General features: G+C 55.7%; 1 protein-coding gene across 1 annotated transcript in view; it reads left to right on the top strand.

The window, feature by feature from the left end:
• ADAMTS7 (ADAM metallopeptidase with thrombospondin type 1 motif 7) overlaps positions 1 to 19,166 on the top strand; it is a 39,580-nt gene extending 20,414 nt beyond the window's left edge. The window contains 9 exon segments of the mRNA XM_030497441.1: positions 265 to 406; positions 1,765 to 1,891; positions 2,727 to 2,940; positions 4,982 to 6,784; positions 7,354 to 7,506; positions 7,923 to 8,096; positions 8,758 to 8,904; positions 9,057 to 9,216; positions 17,468 to 19,166. Coding sequence (XP_030353301.1) covers positions 265 to 406; positions 1,765 to 1,891; positions 2,727 to 2,940; positions 4,982 to 6,784; positions 7,354 to 7,506; positions 7,923 to 8,096; positions 8,758 to 8,904; positions 9,057 to 9,216; positions 17,468 to 17,625 — 3,078 coding nt within the window. The 3' untranslated portion in view covers positions 17,626 to 19,166.
• The last annotated feature ends 243 nt before the right edge of the window (positions 19,167 to 19,409 follow it).

Below are 19,409 nucleotides of genomic sequence, written 5' to 3'. Positions count from 1 at the left end.
TGGATAGGGTTGCATGCATCAGTGGGACTGAGTTTACAGGGGAATCCTTCCAGGCTCTTCATCGGGGAGACATAAAAACAAAGTCCTGGTGGTTCTCAATGTCCTCACTGTTATTACCTGATGTTTCCCCAAGCCCAACACTCTGAGCTTGGGCAGCTCCTCCACTGCTTCAGCCGTTTGCTGACCCCGCTGATGACATGGTCATGGGCTGCTGCTGGGGTGCAGGTCCTGCAGCCACCTCCTGACCGTTGTCCTCTCCCACAGCTGCTGTTCCAGGAGACCAACCCGGGTGTGCGGTACCAGTACACGATCCAGCGCCCCGCCGACAGCGAGAACGACATCGAGCAGCCCGAGTTCCTCTGGCGCTTTGGCTCCTGGACCACGTGCACCGCCACGTGTGGCACTGGTGAGTCCGGCTCCCGTACTAAGGGGATGCCTTAGAAATTCCTGCATCTTCGGTTTCAGGAGGTCTTGGATGGGGGGATAAAAAGGCAACATCTGCTGCGGTCACTGTGCTGCGGTGCTGGGACCCCCGGCTTTATCAGCACTTGGCTCGGTGTCCTGTTACCCTGCCGAGTGCTCCTTGGCATCAGGGTGATGGAGACAAAGGAGCTATAGAGAAATCCAGGGAGTGTGGAAGGGCTCCTGCCTGGCTGGGCCTCTCCAAGGGGTATCGTTTACAGGGGTTTATGGAGAGAAACATGGGAGGGTGCCTGGTGCAGGCAGAGCGCTGGGGTCCTGCCCTGCCCTGTGCTGTCAGACACTTTTTTCCCCTCCATTCAACCCCACTGGGCATCCTGGGGTCCCCAGGGCACCTTTTGGGGTGGCCAATGGAGGGGGATGGTCTGAGCATGCTGCAAGGGGGAGGCTTGGACCAGTGAGTGCTTCCTCGAGAGCTGCTGCCGCTGAAAAAAAAGGGAATTCAAGGACACTCACACTTTCTAGGTAGCACAGAGTGCCAGGAGATGTTTTCTGCCTGTTCCTGGGAGATAGGAGTGGATTCCTATTTAGAGCAGGAGGATTGTGGTGCGGCATGAGCTGGTGGGGTGTTTTACGTGCATTTATGCTGAGAGTTTGTTGCTGTGGGTTTGTGTGGGCGCTGCAGTGTGGGAAATTGAGGAGGATGGGAGCTGAGAGCACTTGATTTCATTTAAAACCAGCTTTCCTTCACAAGGTTCGGCTTCCAGAACAGGAGGGAAACTCAGGAGCAGGTCAGGCAGGAGTTGGATGAGGATGCTCATCCTGTCCAGCTGCAGGCGAGCAGCTGGAGTTGGCTGAGCCCCTCTCCCTGCGCTGGGTGATGGTGGGAGCTGAGACATGGATTTGGGAGAGCTCAGACTGACCTGATTCTGCAGGGCCAGCCCCAGGGCTCCAGCCCCACTGGCCCTATAAGCTCTCAAGAGCTTGAGCCCAAGCACAACTCAGCAGCTTCAGCAGGGCTGCATCAATCTCAGCTGTTGGCAGTGGTTAATAGCTGCAGCTCTCCCAAGTCAGGGGTCAAGCACGTGTTGCAAAAGGGAGGACAGAAGCAGGCAGCATGTTGAGGGGGAAATGTCGCCCTGTAAGCACTGCAGATGGGGACACGAGGCTTTGGCGGGTGATTTATCCGTGAGCTGGGGAAGAAGCTGCCGAAAGGAGCTGTGCTGCTGCCAGCTGGCTCCTCTTCGGGGACAGCCCCAGAGCCTGTGTGTGCGCAGGGGTGTCCTGTCGCCCGCTGGCAGGGGATGCTGGGTGGCAGCTCTGATGTCCCCCGTGTGCCCGCAGGGGTGCAGCGGCAGGTCGTGCACTGCGTGGAGAAGCTGTCGGGCATCGTGGAGGAGCGGCACTGCGACGCGCTCACCCGCCCCGACGACCAGCAGCGCACGTGCAGCGAGGAGCCCTGCCCGGCCAGGTCTGCTGCCCCTTGTGCTGCTTGGCCAAGCTTTGGTGTCCAAAGGGGTGACCAGAGTGGGGGGAGCTCGGTCGCTGCCACGCTGGATTGCAGGGTTTGCTCCTCTCCTCTCCCTCATGCTTGAGAATGGGTCCCAGACCCTGCATTGGTTCATGAGAGCAAATCCCTGTGGCTGCCTCACCACCACGGTGTGTTCCTTGTCCACATCCAGGCAGGGCCTCTCTGTGTAGATAACCATCCCCGGCCCAACATGGGGGCTAATCCATTAGTCTGGAGAAGAGAAGGCTCAGGGGGGACCTTCTCACTCTCTCCAACTGCCTGACAGGAGGATGGAGCCAGGAGGGGGCTGCTCTCTGCTCCCAAGGAACAAGGGATGGGACAAGAGGAAATGGCCTCAAGCTGCCCCGGGGCAGGTTTAGATGGAGCTGAGGAACAATTCCTTCCCCAAAGGGTGCTCAGGCATTGGAACAGGCTGCCCAGGGCAGGGCTGGAGTCACCGGCCCTGCAAGTGTTCACACCCCGTGTAGCCGAGGCCTCAGTGCCATGGGTTAGTGGTGGCCTTGGCAGTGCTGGGGAACGGTTGGGCTGGATGAGCTTAAAGGTCTTTTCCAACCTGATTGATTTCATGATTCTATGATCCCTGCCCCTCGGTCCAGGTTCCCTGACCTTGGCCTGGAACACAAGCTGCACTTGGGATCATAATTAATTCCCCCATAGCCTCAGCTGATCGTTACAGGCTGCCAAAGCCCATGTGCATCTCACGTGCATCTCCTGGCTCGGCGCGGTGGGTCCAGGACAGAGCCCGGCTCAGACGTTTCCCTTCCACATGTGCCAGGTGGTGGGTCGGTGAGTGGCAGAAATGCTCCGTCACCTGCGGGCACACGGGGCTGATGAAGAGGACGGTGCTGTGCATCCAGAGCGTGGGGCTGGACGAGCAGAGGGCCCTGCAGCACGCGGACTGCCAGCACCTCGCCAAGCCGGACGCCACCGCGCCCTGTCACCGGGATGTCCCCTGTCCCTCCCAGTGGGCCGTGGGGAACTGGTCCGAGGTGAGAAGGAGCAGCGGGGGGGTCCCTGTGTCTTGCAAAGCTGGTGGGAACTGGGGACTGTGTTGCTGTGGATCGGCTTAACCATGGGTTGAGGGGTTTAACCAGAAAATTACAACTCCTGATTTAAGCAGTGGCTTCCAAAGCGTTCAGCGTGAAGACAAATACCAGGAGAGAAATGTGAGCCTGGGAAGCGAGCTTGTTGCTAAGAAACAAAGGGAACCAAAATGTGAACAGAAAATTGAAGGTTAAATGGGAGCTGGTTAGAAATATTTTTCTAGGGGCCCACAACAGCCACAATTGCAGGGCCGAGGCAGCACAGAGCCAGCACAAGCCACCAGTTGTCCTCCGTGGTGTTGGCACTGTTGGATCTGTGAGCCCAGGCAAAATGTGCTCGAGAGCTCGAGATGACAGTCATTTTTCTGTCCTTTTTTCACTTAAAGTGAGAGCCCTCCTTCTCCTCCATTTCCCACCACCAGTGATGGAAATGGAGAAGACTCCGTTTCTCTACGTACTCTCTCCAGTAAGTAGAGAAATTTGAAGGTCTTGGGAGCCTCCCAGAAGCGTGGTCCTTCTGTCCAGTGATCATAATAGGGGATTGTTGCTCTTTTCCCACTTGCAGACCCTCTGGCGAGGCACCGTGTGTGCCTGTCTGGCACCAGCAGCGCCTGGGCAGCCTGCAAAGCCTAAAGGGTTATTTGAGGTTTGGGTAGCCCAACAAAGTGCTTACACTGGCACTTAGGGCCTTCAGAAGGACCCTAAAGCAATGTCTACCCAGCTTTATGGACTTGCCAAAGAAGTTTATCAGTGCAGGCAGGAGTATTATTTGTTGTCCATTAACACACAGACAGAGGCATCTGTCTCCTGGCAGGAGCACGTACCTCCTTGCAACCTACTGTGATGCCTCTGGATAGCCTCTGCCTGGAAGGAGATGTCCCATGGGTGGACACCCACCCGGGAGCCCATCAGGATGGGCACAGGCAGTGGTGCAGGTCCCAATGACTGAGCAAAGACAAGAAAGACTCGGAACACAGCAGCGTGCATGGCCTGAGGAGCACATCTCCGGGCCAGCCCAGGCAGTCCACCCTAACCTCTTAATTTCCATCTGCTGGTGGTTGTGCATCAAACCCTTGCCTCAGCCCATCCATTTTCATCCAAATAACAGGGATTTCAGCTCCGCTGGGTTTATTTGCCTTGCTGACCATTTGTTCTCCTTGGCTGGCTTGTCTGAGGCGCTTTGATGTACGTGACTAATGCTCTGTGCCTCTGTCACCACAGACTGCAGGGGCCTGTGGCTTGTGCAGCCCACATGTGATGTTAGTAGCACTGGGATTTACTTATCCAGCAGCAAACTTTGCTGTCCTCCCCTCCAGCTTGTGGGTTTCTTCTGTTCTGAACGATCTCAGAGACCCTTACGGTGTAGGAGGGGTTGCCCTCAACAAAGCTCCTTATTTACCCTGGCTTTTTCCCTACTAGGACTACACCCATGTTATTATTCCCCGCTTCACAAAGTTCTCTTCTGCAAGAAGAGATGCAATTCATGGTGATAGGTCACACAAAAGACCTATTAGATCATCTTACCCCGTGCCCTTCACAATGGCCATCTCCCAGGAAATTATTTCTGGCTGGAGCGCAGGGCAGGGATCACCCTGAGCAAAGTACCCCATGGTTCCAGCCCTGCCTGGGATGGTCTCCAGTGTGGACACAGCCCCGGGTCTGGATACGGCCAGTAATAACACTGCTTACTGGTGTGACCAGTACCTCCTGCTCCTGATTCCTGGTGCAGGAGACCCCATGCCATCGGTGGGACTGGCACAGGAGATGTCTTGGGACCCAGGTGGGTGGTGGGAGCATGGCAGAGGGACGTGGAGCCCCTTCTCCCTGTGCCCAAAGCGTTGTGGCACGTGGGATGGTTGAGCACCCACTTTGGTATCTCAGAGGGGAGCACCGGCGAGGGGCATGGGCTCCTTTCCTGCTCCTCCTGCTGCACCCTGCACTGCCTGTGCTCCCAGCCCTGACACTGGTGTCTCTCCTTCTTTCCCAGTGCTCTGCCACGTGTGGCAATGGGACCCAGAGGCGCCCTGTTTACTGCAGCAACAGCACTGGAGCCGCCTGTGACCCTGCAGAAAGACCCAGCTCGGAAACTGTTTGCTCCTTGCCACAGTGCTGGAAGAAATTGGACAGTGCCAACACGGACTGGTCTGGCAGCGGGTCCTCCAGCAGGGAGATATTTAATGAAATCCATTACATTCCCAGCAGCCACATTCCTAAATTTAACCCCTTAATTCCAAATATTCCAGAGTCCAATGATGTCAATATCATCACTGAGGAGGACTTCTCAGCCAGAAAGGGAAACGTCTTTGTTGATGATTTTTACTATGATTATAATTTTATCAACTTCCATGAGGATCTGTCTTACTATCCCTTCACAGAGAAAGAGACCAAAGGTGAGGAGCCTAAGCCAGGGCTGAGCACCAACGATGTGGAGGGGCCCCGTGAGCTGCCAGCTGATGTCCTGCACACCACTGTCCTGGGCAGAGCAGCAAGTGAGGACCATCTGACGTCCAACGAAGCAAACACTTCTGCTCCTGTGCATGGTGAAGGAGAGACGGAGCCTGAGGGATTCGATGTGAATGACCTCCTGAGCATGGTCCCTGAGGATGCGGAAACTGCTGTTCCCAGATATACCATCCCTGACTTTGTGGGTGAGGAGGAGGATGTAATGCTTGTGCCCCGCTCTGAGGAGCACCCACCCACCCAGAGCACCACGAGTCATAGCCATGACCACCCGCTCGTGGATGAACCCTGGGGAGCCGTGCCAACAAGGACCAGTGCTGGGCAGGATGCTCCAGCCCATGGCCTCGCTGCCCAGGCTCCCTCCCCAGCTGATCCCTCCCCACCACTGCCCCCTGGCAGGAGCAGCGCTGGCACAGGCACGTCTGACAGCCGTGGGGAGCCGGGGAGCCGTGGTGAGGGGCCTGTGAGCAGCGAGGGGACGGGTGACACCAGCAGTGAGGAGCACCACGTGGCTGGTTCTGCGGGGAGAGCCCATGGAGGTGCAAGGGAAATGGATCTTGTCATCACCGGTGATGCTGATGGTGCTGCCCCCGAGACCACGGAGCAGGAAGGGTGGGAAGAAATGCCGAAGGGGACAGCGGGCACACGCACCATGCCAGCAGCCGATGAGCAATCCCGTGGGACAGAGAGGGCAGATCTTTCCTTCCCCACTCCTCAGGGACCACGGTGGGAGATGGAGATGGGAAGGAGTGCTGGCAGCACCCATCTCCCTGCAAGTTCCTACCCTGTGGGTGCTGATGGTGGCTCCGCAGGGCAGGCAGAGCTCCACACCCCTGCCTCCCTGACCTTGCCCCCCTTGGTGGCCACTACAGCCTCTCCAGCAGCAGTGTCCTTGTCCCCTGCCATGCCCGGACCAGCCACCCAGCTCACCTCCAGCGGCCTCACCCAGCAAGGTGTCTCAGCACCAGCTGTGCCCACGGCTCCAGCTCACAGCCCTCCTGTGCACCCAGCAGGAGCATCGCCCTCTGAGTCCCCCCCGGCATGGTGGACCATGGGGGTGTCCCACCACCCGGAGCTGGGATCGCTCCATGAAGAGCAGAGCTCCCACGGGGCCCCACTCAGCAGCACCGTGCCAGGAGAGCGCTCACCATGGGCAACCTCAGGGACATTTGCTTTCCACGATGGGGAGCATGAGTTATCCCAGCCCACCCCTGTCCCGCCACCGCCCTGGGGGGAGGAAAAGATGGAGAAGGAGGAGGCTTTGCTTCCACCATTGACCACCATGGGAGCCACTGCGATGCCCAGCTGGGAGGTCGGGAACTGGAGCGAGGTATGTGTTGAGTCCTGTTAAGTGTGATATGGTTGGGATGGAGGTGAGAGACCTGTCCCTCTCCTGGCTTGTCTCTGGGGCATTGCTTTTGCATGCAGAAAACGTGTATGGCTCACACTGGCACTTTTGCATTTTCATAGAATCATAGAACCATGGAATGGTTTGTGTTGGAAGGGACCTTAAAGCTCATCAGTTCCAACCCCCTGCCACAGGCAGGGACACCTTCCACTAGAGCAGGTTACTCCAAGCCCCTGTGTCCAACCTGGCTTTGAACACTGCCAGGGATGGGGCAGCCACAGCTTCTCTGGGCACCCTGTGCCATGCCAGCCAGTGCTGAGCACAGCATCTGGGAAAGCTCCTTTCTCTACATCATCCCACAGCCCCGCTTCCGCACGCCCCAGTTCTACTGGCACCCTCCCGATGCCCACGAGTCCCCAGGGACTTCTCTGCTGGGCCACTGGGTTCCATCCTTGGCCAGAGCCAGCCACAGGGCATTGGGGACATCAGGGGGCAGCCCCGCTGGGGCTGGCAGGAGAGGAGAGGAGCAGGGTCCATCTCATGTGTTGCAGTGCTCAGTTACGTGCGGTGTGGGTGCGATCTGGAGGACCGTGCGCTGCAGCACCGGCAGTGACGCCGCCTGCGCCGCTGCCAACAGGCCCGTCCCTGCTCGGAGGTGTTCCCTGAGACCCTGCTCGTCCTGGCGTGTGGGGAACTGGAGTAAGGTAAGCGGGAATGCAGCCGGGGGCAGGGTCCTGGAATCCCACAGAAAACATTCCTGCCACTCTGCACTGCCAGGGGCTGTTTGCAGTGGGGTTGGGTGAATCTGGTGGGTTTAATGATGGGGAACAAACCTTTCCCTGGGTGGCTGCTGTTTCTTGGGATCATTGGATGTCTAATGCATACTTTGTTGCCATTACGACTGGAAACCAGTTGTGTTCAGAGGGGTGGTAGTGACAGGATCAGAGCTGCATGGGCTTTTCTCTAGCTTGGACTAGAGGAAGGTGAGAAGAGGTTGAGCATCAACCCAATCCAGCCCAAGGCAGAGCGTGTCTCTGGGGTCACCTCGAATTGATGGCGGGATCCGCCTGCACCAGCCATTGCTGCCCTTCCCTGGGCTGATACTCATGTGGTTTTGCAGTGCTCCAGGAGCTGTGGTGGAGGCACGAAGGTTCGGGACGTGCATTGCATTGACACCAGAGACCAGAGGCTGCTTCGGCCCTTCCACTGCCAGGCTGCCCTCTACAAGCCACCCGCTCAGCTCCCTTGCCAGAGCTCGCCGTGCCTGGACTGGTACATGTCCTCCTGGAGAGAGGTAGGGGCTGCTGGGCAGGGGGATGAGTCTGGGGGGGCAGTGCTTGACCAGCGCTGGGCACATGCAGCCTGCATGGCTGCGACACCCGTAGTTATTTGTCCTCTCTCCCTGGAAGCATGTTCAGCCAGTGCTCAGCGTCTGCTTGCCCAGAGCAAATCACAGAACCATAGAATGGTTTGGGTTGGAGGGGACCTTCAAAGCTCATCTAGTCCAACCCCCCCACAATGAGCAGGGGCATCTTCAACTAGATCAGGTTGCCCAGAACCACATCCAGCCTGGCCTGGAATGCTCAGTATCTGGGGAAGAGCTGCCTGCAGTGATGGGCCTCGCTGGAGCCCATCAATCGTTGCTGCAGGCACGCAGCAGGCTTAGCCTGTCCCTTCACACACCTGCAAGACTTCAACAGCTATGGCAGCGGGAATGCCGGATCCTCCTGCCTCCAGGAACCTCCCAAGCAGTTTCAAGCACTGAGAAGGAAATCACCCACTAGCAGCAGGGGAGGCTGCAGAGCGAGTGCACCACCTGGGAAGTGGGGTTTGTGTATCTGCAGCATGGGTTTGCAGTGTCCTTCAGACCCCAGTGTATGGAGCGTGTTGCCTTTCTGTTGTGCTTCCCCTTCCTCTGTGGAAGACTTCCCCTTCCATGGCTCGTGTCTCGGCAGTGCTCGGAGGCGTGCGGCGGTGGGGAGCAGGAGCGGCTGGTGACGTGCCCGGAGCCGGGGCGCTGCGAGGAGACGTTACGGCCCAACAGCACCCGGCCCTGCAACACGCAGCCCTGCACCACCTGGGTGGTGGGCTCCTGGGGAGAGGTGAGCGCAGCGCATGGAATGCAGGGAATGGGGGCGAACCCAACCCTCAAATCCCAACCGGGGGCTGCTGCGGGGTCTGGTAGCACTGGGGGTGGCTCTGCATGGTGTGGGGCAGGTCCCCTGGGGCTGACGGGGCTGCCCTGCTCCCGCAGTGCACAGCTCCCTGCGGTGGGGGCATCCAGCGGCGCCAGGTCAAGTGCATGAACACCAAGACAGGGCTGGCCGAGGAGGACAGCAGCCTCTGCGACCACGAGCCCTGGCCTGAGAGCACCCAGAAGTGCAACCCGCAGGACTGTGAGAGCTCCGAGCCAGGTAAGCAGCACCCCATGGCCCTTCTGCCCATCCTGAGAGATGAATGTTTTGTCTTTAGTGTGGTTACACTCCCCAAGAGCTTGCGTTTGGGATAAATGCTCCGTTTTCAGGACATGGAGATAGTTGTGGAGATCAGTGCGAAAACCACCCAATCTCTCAGTTAATATTACCTGCAGAGTGGGTGGCTCCTCCATCATCAGCTTTACGCTTGTCCTCCATCACCATCCTCTGCCATGGTTGGAGACATTTGTCCACCACGCTGCACCAGTGAGGGCTGATGCAGTGACACCCGGTTAGAAACTCGGGTGTGCAGTGTTGTCACTCGTTGTGGGTCACCCAGCAGTGTGAGAAGGCACGGAACAGTGTTACCTGGTGTGTGGTGTGTGAGGGAGGTTTAAAGGGTGCCCTGGCAGTGGGAATTGGGTTGTTGTGCTGTGCATCCATCTGCTAAGTCTCTTTGAAGTTGTGCTGTGAAACGAAGTAAGGGCTGTGTAAGAACACAGCCCAGTTCCGGGCCTGGTGGCTGGAGATGTGTTTTCTAGCCAAGACTCATTCGTTATTTTCCTCTTCACTTCTTTATTTTTACATTCTTTATTTTCCTGTCACTTCTCGGTGCTCCCGGACAGTCTGGAGGAGGATGCTGGCAATGACTGTCTGTGCTGAAAGACAAGCCACGCTCAGTTCATTCTTCCAGGGCATTTTTCCAGCACGATGCTGTCCTGCTCCCACAAAAGGGACCCCAGGAAGGGCCGTGCAGCAGCACCCCGGGGTGGGACAGTCTGGGTGCCATGGCCAAGCCAGGGTCTGGGCCCAAGGAAGGGCAATGGAGTTCGAGGTGCTGCCCAGTGGGGAACTGGTGCCACCTGCAGCAAGGAAGGTTATGGGAGGAAGGAAAAACCAGTCAGCAATGTCTGTGGGAAGATGGAGGGGGTGTTTTATATGTGAATTGTGTAAGGCTGGCTTGGCTAATCAATAATTAAGTGGGAATGTTATAACTGTCTATGTATGTCCGGAGCGTTCGGGTCTCAAGAGGCTGAGTGTGGTTTTTTACTGGCACGAGTGTGAGCTGGGATGTGCTTGTCAGGGCAGTGGTTCTCCAGCGTCTCTGGGTCAGTCTGTGCAGTCTCTGCAGTGAGTTGGTCCCATGAGAGCCATGCAGAGTGCCCACCAGCTTCGTTTACCTGCTCTGGCTGCAGCCACGGCGCTTGGCCATGCCACACGTACTCACTTGGCTTCTCCTCTTGCTGTTGCTCAGAGAGGTAGATCCCAGGGCACCAGGCAGTTCCCTGTAAGCCAGAAATCCGTGGGCTGCAGGGGGTTAACAGCACTTGGAGGGAAAGCCATGTAATGAGGGGATTAGATGTCATTGATGCTAGGATGCACACCTCCATGCGGGTCCCTCTCTGCAGCCTGCGACATCCATCCTCATCCTTTCAGCTATTTTTGTCCTGTATCCAGCTGTGTTTCCCCTAACACCTATCCTGGAAAGGGCAGAACCATTGGCTTTGGTTAACTGGGACTTGGAGACTGTGGCTGCTGGCCATCAGGATGCTTTTAGCTATCAAACCACTCCTGTTGGTTTGGCTGCGTGTCCCTCCTGCGTTTGCAGGTCTGTCGGGGAGTTCAGCGCTTAGGAAATGATTACTCAGGCTCGCTCAAGAAATGATGTGTGGTTCCGGCTGGTTTTGTCAGGGGAAGGTTTCCGTGCCGGGTTTGATGAGGGGAGCTGTGGAGCCACGCAGCGCAGCCAAGGCTGAACCAGAGAAACCACTTAGATGTGTAGGAAGCACACAAATAAATGGGAAAATCCTGGATTAAAAATGACATAAATGCTCTGGCTGTAGCCCAGGGCAGGAAACGCCTCTTGGAAATACAAACATTTCCTGCCAAAGCATGAAGAGGAACAAAACTTTCACATGGCAGGAAATCACAGATGTGTAAATCCACAGGCAGAGGCTCCCAGAAAAGGCATGAACATAAACCCCAGCCCTTTCCTGTCTTCTGAAGGATCCTTACGGCACGAGATTAGTGCAGGCTGGAGTGATTCATGTGTTTGTGTTAGAAGCATAAGGAGCCTCTATCTCCTCTAACTTGGGGTGCACTGATACCAGCAAAATCATCTATTTGCCTTCGTGAGCAGTTGTGTTCCTGCAGGACACAAATGCAAGACCCCCGGTAGAGTTTAAATGTTACAACCATTGGCAGCTGGATTTTTGACAGAGATGGAACAGATTGAGCATAAAGGAACATCTCGCTGGCGATCAGCTCTCCTCAATTAGAGGAGGTCAGAATTCATTAGAGCAGGATCCTGCTCTGTTCCCGGCATATAAATTAACTGAAGATTACACAGAGGTTGTTTTTAAATGTGCCTCTCATTTTACAGCTGCATCCAGCTGTGAGCAGAGAAAATGGGCTTGGCTGTGTCCTTAGATGGCTCCTGAGGACCACTGAGCCCATCAGGTACCCAGATACCTCCATGTGATGTCCTGGCGAGGCCTGGGACATTTCCCTTGCTCCATGCTAAGACAAGGAGCTCGAACAAATGCAACTCCAGTGCAGGAAAATCTGCACGAGGGCTGAGAGCCATTGCTCTCCCCTTGCTATCAGGAGCTGGGAAAGCCTTGCAGCTCCTCACTGGCATCCAGGGCGTGAGGAGGACATCACTGCCCCCCCGCCAGCACAGCCAGGGCAATGGGAGCTGGAACAGCTTTGCTGGAGCTCGGGCAGGGCTGTGGGGAGATAAGAGCAGCTCTGGCTCAGGAAAGCCTGTTGCTGTCTGATTTCAGTGTGCCGAGCACCAGGCCCGAGCAGGGCTCTCACACCCACATCGGTCACTCCCGTTACCGGATCATTTCTTGTAAGTCAGAAAGCTGGAAGAAAGCCCTCACAGTGTGTTTATTTCTGTGCTAAAGTATTACCCCTTGGTTTATGGCCATCTTGGAAAGGAGCTGAGCAGCAGGTCCCACATGAGTGCTCAGAGAAACCGGTGCTGGTTCATCCAGCAGGTCAAACAGATCTAAAACACAGAAGCAGCAATTGCTTCACATTGGAGGAAGATGAATGGACAGGCCAAGGGGAATGGCTTTAACCTGCCAGAGGGGAGACTGAGATGAGCTCTGAGGCAGAAGCTCTTCCCTGTGAGGGTGCTGAGGCGCTGGCACAGGGTGCCCAGAGAAGCTGTGGCTGCCCCATCCCTGGCAGTGTTCAAGGCAAGTTCACCACCAGGGAAAACCCCTAGTGCCCTTTTCAACTGCTGCTATTTGTGCTGCTCTGGGCTCCTGATTCAGGCTCTGGTTGTATTTCAAGCCTAATTGGCAATTAAATGTTATATTCCTGCTTGCTTTGAGTAGGGAAATGAAATTATCCATGGCTCTGCCTGTAGCTGCGTTTGTCTGCAAGGGATATGTGCTAGAAGTAATTGCAGCAAATTCCAACTTTCTCTGTCGTTTGAGCACGTAGGTCTGTGTCCAAGCGGCAAGCCAGAGAGGTGCTGCTGGAGTTAAGTGCCCTTTACTTACTGCTAACAACAGGTGCCAGTGGAAAAGGGATGCCTGGGAGAGATTCCCTGGGGTTTGTTAAATGTAGGAGAAATGGTGCTTCTCCCATTGTGTAAATCACAACTGACCTGAGCAGAGTACAAGAATCTGCTTCTTTTCTGCCTTGGGTGCTGGCGTGTGGACATGGAGCACCCTGTGCAGGCACCCGAGGGACCCTGGAGCTCCTCTGCCAGGAGCCTCTTGCCCAGCCTGGCAGGGAGGAGGCAAAGCCTAATCCCAACTACAAAAGATTAACCCTTCCTTAACTTTGAAAACTCTCCAGAGTACATCCAAGGCATAATTTTCAGTGCAGAAGACAGACCTTCAGCAGAGAGGATGGTGACCTTGGCCTTGAAGTGCTACAAACAGAGAAAGCAAGGGCAAAAGTGAAGGAATGGAGCAAAGGTACTTGGCTGGAGGATGAACCGTGCTCAGCCACACAATCACACTCTGGGGTCCTGCCTGGAGTCGGTGTCCCTCGGTGTTGAACTCGAGGAGGGCTCAGTGCTGCTGCCAAGCTCCGTTCCCCTGCCCGGTCTGTGTGGTTAGGAAAAGGCAGGAGCAGCAAAGGCTCCGTCGGCGGGTCCTGGAGCTGGAGCCCGGTTGCTCTCACGGGGCTGCTGTGGGGAGCTCTGGCTGCAGCGTGGTCAAAGCGGTTGGGGATTCTGCAGAGTCAGGCAGGGTCATGGTCAGCGACCCGTTTCAGAGAGCTGGCTTTTTCTCCCCCTCCCTGCAGCCATGCGAAGGAAGGGGAAGACAATGAGGAGCGAAGGGAGAGTCCTGGCGTGGCTGCAGCTCTTTGGAAATGAGAATTTCTCTCTTTTAAATCCAGAGACTCTAAAAACTGGATAATCCCTCTCAACATCTTAGAGAGCACCAGCATTTCCCCCTCCCGGGTCTGTCATCCCCAGGCTGGATGCTCAGGGGGGTCGGTGGGAGCTCTGTGATGGTGCTGAGCGAGACGTGCCAGGAGCAGCCGGGCTGACACCACGCAGGCAAACCTGGCAGCTCTAGTGCTGCCTTCGCCAGGGCTCATTCCCAGGGAAGGGCACCGCGGCTCCGGAGCAGGAGCCTGGGATAATGCTTGTTAAACTGGGCACTGGCTCTGGGAGCATCCCCAAGGGCAGAGGTCAGCAGCTTAACTCGCTGGTTGTGCTTAGCTCAGCTCTGAGCTCAATCTATCCTTGTTTTCACAAAACCTGTTCCAGGAAGTTTATTTTCCCCCAGCACAGAAGTAAATGCTTTAGGTCTGGATGACAGAAGCTTAAATGAAATTTAAAGCGACTGCCACGCCAACTTGAAAAAACAACCAGAAAAGTGGGGGGTTCAGTCTCCAATCTGCTGACTGAGCCTGGATTCTAAAGCCCTGCTTTAAGCTGTTTCTTTAGACTAGAATTTGGCATAGACTTAGAGAGCACATGTTCAAATGAAGTGTTAGGATTGCATAAAAAAAATTGTTAATAGGAAAAAAATAGCAGTAAAGGGATTAAATGCAACTTGGGTCAGTTCTGCAGGGACCTCTGTGGAGAGCTGACAAATGAAGTGCTTATTACAGCTTCCCTTGTCCAAGACCAGATTCCAGGGAGGACTCAGGAGCCCAGCCAGGGTTTCAGACCTGAGCGTGACCCCGCACGCATCCAGCTGAGACGCTGCATCGGACCAGAGCCTGGTCTGGGACAGCAGCTCCCCTTGACCTCGTGTGATGGAAGCACGTTGGGACCCGGTGTCCTGCTGCGGGTCTCATGGAAGGTGACAGAGGGGTTGTGGCAACACCTCCAGCTGCGAGCGGTGGCTCTTCCCCACCCTGTGCTCAGCCCAGCCCCGCTGTTACTGCGCAGTAGGCTCATACCTCTGCAGATAACGTGGTGTGCAAAGAGCAGTAACTCCTGGCAGGTCACCGACAGGCTTATTTACACTGTGCATGGCTCCAGGTAGTGCAGGTACCGAGCTTCCTATGGGCACGCAGGGTTTTGTCTCATTGGAAAGGGATCAGAGAAGAGCTAACCCATCACCTCTGATCCTGGAAAGCAGCGAGAGGCCCCAGCAGCTTCACAGCTCTTTCAAGGGAAGGCAGGAGGCAACTTGGTTGTGATCCATAAATAGCTTTCTAGGAAGGCTGCTGCGATAAGGGAGGGCTGGTGAGCAGGGACCGGCCCAGCCAGGCACAGCAGCAGTGACCTTCAAATCCTGCGGTACTGGCGGGGGGCAGGCACTGACCCCCCGGAGCACCGGCGGCATTCCCAGCCTTCCGTGAGGGATTTTTAACTGAGTTCTAAACGCTGGGGAGGCTTTACCGCTGTTACACTTGTTCCATGCACTGCAGTGAATAATTAACCCCCTGGAGCATGCCCGTGTCTGTGCCTGCCAGGAGCCGTGGCTGAGTTCTCTGTTTTCCTATTCAATATTGCTTCCAATCCCAGCAACCTGAACCACCACGAGTTTATAAATCCCATGGGAAGTGCAAGCTGGGCAGGTGGGGGTTACCCAGCGGTCATGCCCTGGTGAAGAGTAAATGATTACTGAATGCTGCAGGAAGGGAGGGATGGCTGAGGTCAGTGAGCGGTGCCAGCGTGTTTCAAGGTTTTAACCTGCAAATGGGAATACATAGAGCCATGGAATGGTTTGGGTTGGAAGGGATGTTAAAGCTCATCCAGCTCCAGCCCCCTGCCACGGGCAGGGACACCTTCCACTAGAGCAGGTTGCTCAAAGCCATGTGTTGGTCTGCTCCAATGTCCCAGTGCAAAAGGGTCCTGGAGGTTCAGGGAATGCTGTGCAGAGCCACAGGGATGCTCCCAGGGAATTCGGTCCCTGAGACCCCAATGGAGCATCACATGAGCAAACTCTTCCCTTTTCCTGAGCGGCTCTGGCTGTGCAGTGATTTCTGCTCAACCAGCAGGATAAATCCACATTGTCCTGCAGCACACGGGGCTTGGAGCAAACCCCCAGCCCGGGAGCGAGCTGCGGGGCCAGGATCCAGCGCTCGATCCCAGCAGCTGTTGGATCCAACAGCACTGGCAAGGAGCAGCTTCTGTGTTAAAGGGTTTGTTCAGGGCACAGAGACGCTATTGCTGGGCAGAAAGAGCTGTCGCTGGAGAGGAGGAGAGGAAATACCTCTACTGAAATAGAAGGTTAATTTTAGAGCAGTGCAGTGACCTCCCTGCTGAGGGGCTGGGGGGGGGAGGGCCGTGATTGAAATCCCAAACGGGGGAAAAAGTCTCTGCTCTGCATCTGCTGCATCCTTCACATCAGCCGCTGCGGCCGGCTCGTCCTCGTGGGAATCGGGGCAGCAGCTTTTCCCGGAGCAGAGCCTTTGTTCACAGAAGGGTGATGGTGAGGGGTGATGGTCACTGAGAGCTCCCCCGGCTCCGTCCTGGTGCTTCCCAGCTGGAAAGTGTCCTGAGAAAGAGAGAAGCCCATTTTGCCCCATTTCTGTGTGCGCTTAGCATGGTCCTGGGCAGAGGGTGCCCAGGGAGAGGCAGTGCAGGGGGTACCAGAGGATGCTGGCCCTGGGGAGCACCAACTCTGCCCTTTTTCAGAGAAGAACTGTCATTTATTTCAATCACTTGTATGGGAGGTAAAATCAGACAGAGCTGATGTAGGTTAAATGAGCCTCATACAATGGGATGAGGTGCTGGAGGCTCAATGAGGTGCACAGTCTTTTTGATATAAAGAAGAAAAGGAGGAAGTTAGAAGTTAAACTAAACTGATTCCATGTTCTTATGAACAATGCCAACGGGGTGGTGGGTCGCTGTTGCTAAGCTGAGCTGCAGCCTGATGGAGCCTGGCCTGGCTGGGATGGAGCTGGGAGCTACTGGGGCTGACACCTGCAGGAAGGGAACCAGACGATGCAGGCTCTCAAAATAAACACAATGTGAAGGAAAATGAGTTATCTCCTTTCTGCCGCTGTCTGCCAGCGCTGGGGGGAGGCCTGGCACTGGGAGGAGATGGCATTGCAGTTTGTCACCTCTCCCCAGCCTCCAGCATGGACCCTCCTCACCAGGAGCGAGCCCTGGGCTCAGCCCCACTTCCCTGTACTCAGTCCTAGAGAGGCCACATCTGGAACTGTGTCCAGTTCTGGGCTCCCCAGTGCAAGAAGGACAAAGAGCTGCTGGAGAGGGGCCTGTGGAGGCCACAAGGATGATCATGGTCTGGAGCATCTTTCTTATGAGGAGAGATAACAGGAGCTGGGCCTGTTAGCCTGGAGAAGAGAAGGCTGAGCGGGGATCTTATCAGTGCAAATCAGTATCTCTTTTCGGTGGTGCCCAGTGACAGGACAAGGAGCAATGGCCATAAACTAAAACACAACAAGTTTCACCTCAACATGAGGAAGAACTTCTTTATGCTGAGGGTGGCAGAGCACTGGAACAGGCTGCCCAGGGGAGTTGTGGTCTCTTTGGAGACATTCAAAACCCACCTGGGTTCCTGTGTAACCTGCTCTGGTTGGCCCTGCCTTGGCAGGGGGGTTGTACTGGATGATCTCCAGAGGTCCCTTCCAACCCCGATGATTCTGTGATATGGTTTTGCTATATCAAACCCTGGGAAGATGCTGCAGAGCTGCAGCCATCAGTGCCGGTGCAATTAGAAATGATGAGGATGCTGGTACCCAGGTGAAGGTGGGCTCTGCATTTGGTGCTGTTCATCCTTGTCTCTGCCAACCACTGTTCGCATCCAACACCGGCCACAACTCTCTTCTCTCCTCCTTTGCCTCCCTCCAGGCCTCGCCTGCGAGCGCGATCGCTTGACGTTCGGCTTCTGCCAGACCCTGCGGCTCCTGGGCCGGTGCCACCTCCCGACGGTCCATCTCCAGTGCTGCCGAAGCTGCCGCCAGCACGGGCCCCGGGACCGCGGGGACGAGCGGGCCTCCCGCAGGTGACAGCACCGTCCCCACGGACCAGGAGCGCCCGGACTCGTGGCGGCTCCCGGGGCAGCGGAGGAGGGAGCTGGGTCACACCAGGACTCACGGCTCTGCCGGTCGGTGCTCTTCCAACCCGGGAAAGGCTCGATGCTTGTATCTGTGCTACACTAACGGTGCTCAACCATCCGTCTGACAGTAAGGTCTGGCATGGGCGGGTGTGCGGGTCCCACTGGTCCCACGGGAGGTGCCGGGGCAGCCGGGACCCTCCGCTGGGGTCAAGCTGCTGCTGGGTGACCAGCGGGAAACGCATTGGGGATGGGAAACTGAAAGCAGCAATAGTTGTGGGAGACCTCTCAGCAATGCTCATGGTGCTATCATTCGACACTCTCAGCCTCTCGATGGTGTTGGCAGGCCAGCACGAAACCCTTGACTTCTATTGTTATTTTTATACGTCTGAAGGAGCACCCAGCGCTCCAGCAGCACGGCGGCCGCGTGGGTTAGAGTACTGCCTTTATTCCTTAAGGGACTTGAAGCTGACAACCCATTTCTGTAACTTGCATTAAAATGTTTATGCACTGAAGCTAAACAGCCGTAATTTAAGATGTGGCGACAGAGCAGAGGAATAAACCATCAGCTTCAGTTATCCCCATGAGGCCAGAGCTCGTGGTATGTGCAGAGGCTCCATCCCCTCATCTCCCCACTGCTGGCTTTCTCTGCTGAAGCCATTGCCTGTATCCTTGCCTGGGCATGGTCAGGGACACCAGGGCACGAGTGAGATGACAGTTGGGTTTGGAGTCCCACAGTGGGTGTGGTTGTGGAGGAGGGGAACGCTGCTCTGCCCCTGTGGTGAGCAGCAGAGCACCCACATGCCTGGATTTCTGTATGCAGTTACGGCGTAGCAGTTTAATGGTTGGTCAAGGTGTTTTTCTGTGTTCTTACAAGCTAAACCCCTTTTTCCTGCTTATATAGATTCACCTCTGTTAAGGTTAGCTGATTCTTTTAACTAGATTATCCAATATTGTATGTGGAATGGCATTCGTCCAGCACAGCTCTTACCGGGAGTGCTGTGTGTTAAGCCCTCCCTGTCTTGGGGAGGATTTGCTCTTGGGTTGGTCCCCAGTGGAGGGTCAGGAGCATTTAGGTAGGAATTCCTTTCCGTATTACTCTTCAGGTTATGAGAATGGCCAAAACTGGGAGTCCCTGAGGGGAATCCTGGTTGTATTGAAGGCCGGAGCCCAGCATCGGGCCCGCAGCTCAGGGTGCGTTTCTTTGCTGGTGCTGCCAGGAACAACATTCAGTCCCAGAACGGGAAATTCCTGTGTGTAGTTTGTATGTAAAACACAAGCCATGCCTTCACCATTTGTGTTTTATTCCTTTCCAACGTGGTGTAAATTTGTACATTTCAAGAGCCCGTGTTCAGTCGTTTTCCTTCGCACTAGCTCCATCCGTCCCATGCTTGTGTCACACTCCCAGGTCGTGCGAAGGGACAGCCACTAACTGTGTGGGGGTTAATGGCTGTAGCTCACGGGTGTGTTAAATTAAACAGTTACTGAAGGAAAGAGCAGGGTTTCAGCCTTTCTCTTCCCCTGCGGGGATTTTTCCCTGAAAGCACAGTTAAGCACAGCCGGTTCAGGCCCTGGCAGCAGCAGGGGGGTGATTACTCTCTTCACTGCAGCAGAAAGGGGCAATCAGTTTGCATCTGAGCATCACTGGAAGCTGTGGTTTGCAGCTGGGGTTTGTGTGGTTAAAACCTGAGTTGGGTGGATGGGGTAAATGCTGACGGACCAAAAGATTTCAGCCTC

This window comes from Strigops habroptila, chromosome 9 (assembly GCF_004027225.2).
Source record: "Strigops habroptila isolate Jane chromosome 9, bStrHab1.2.pri, whole genome shotgun sequence".
Classification (NCBI taxonomy): Eukaryota; Metazoa; Chordata; class Aves; order Psittaciformes; family Psittacidae; genus Strigops; species Strigops habroptila.
The sequence above is the reverse complement of the archived record's forward strand: the minus strand, read 5'-3'. Positions and strand labels throughout refer to the sequence as shown.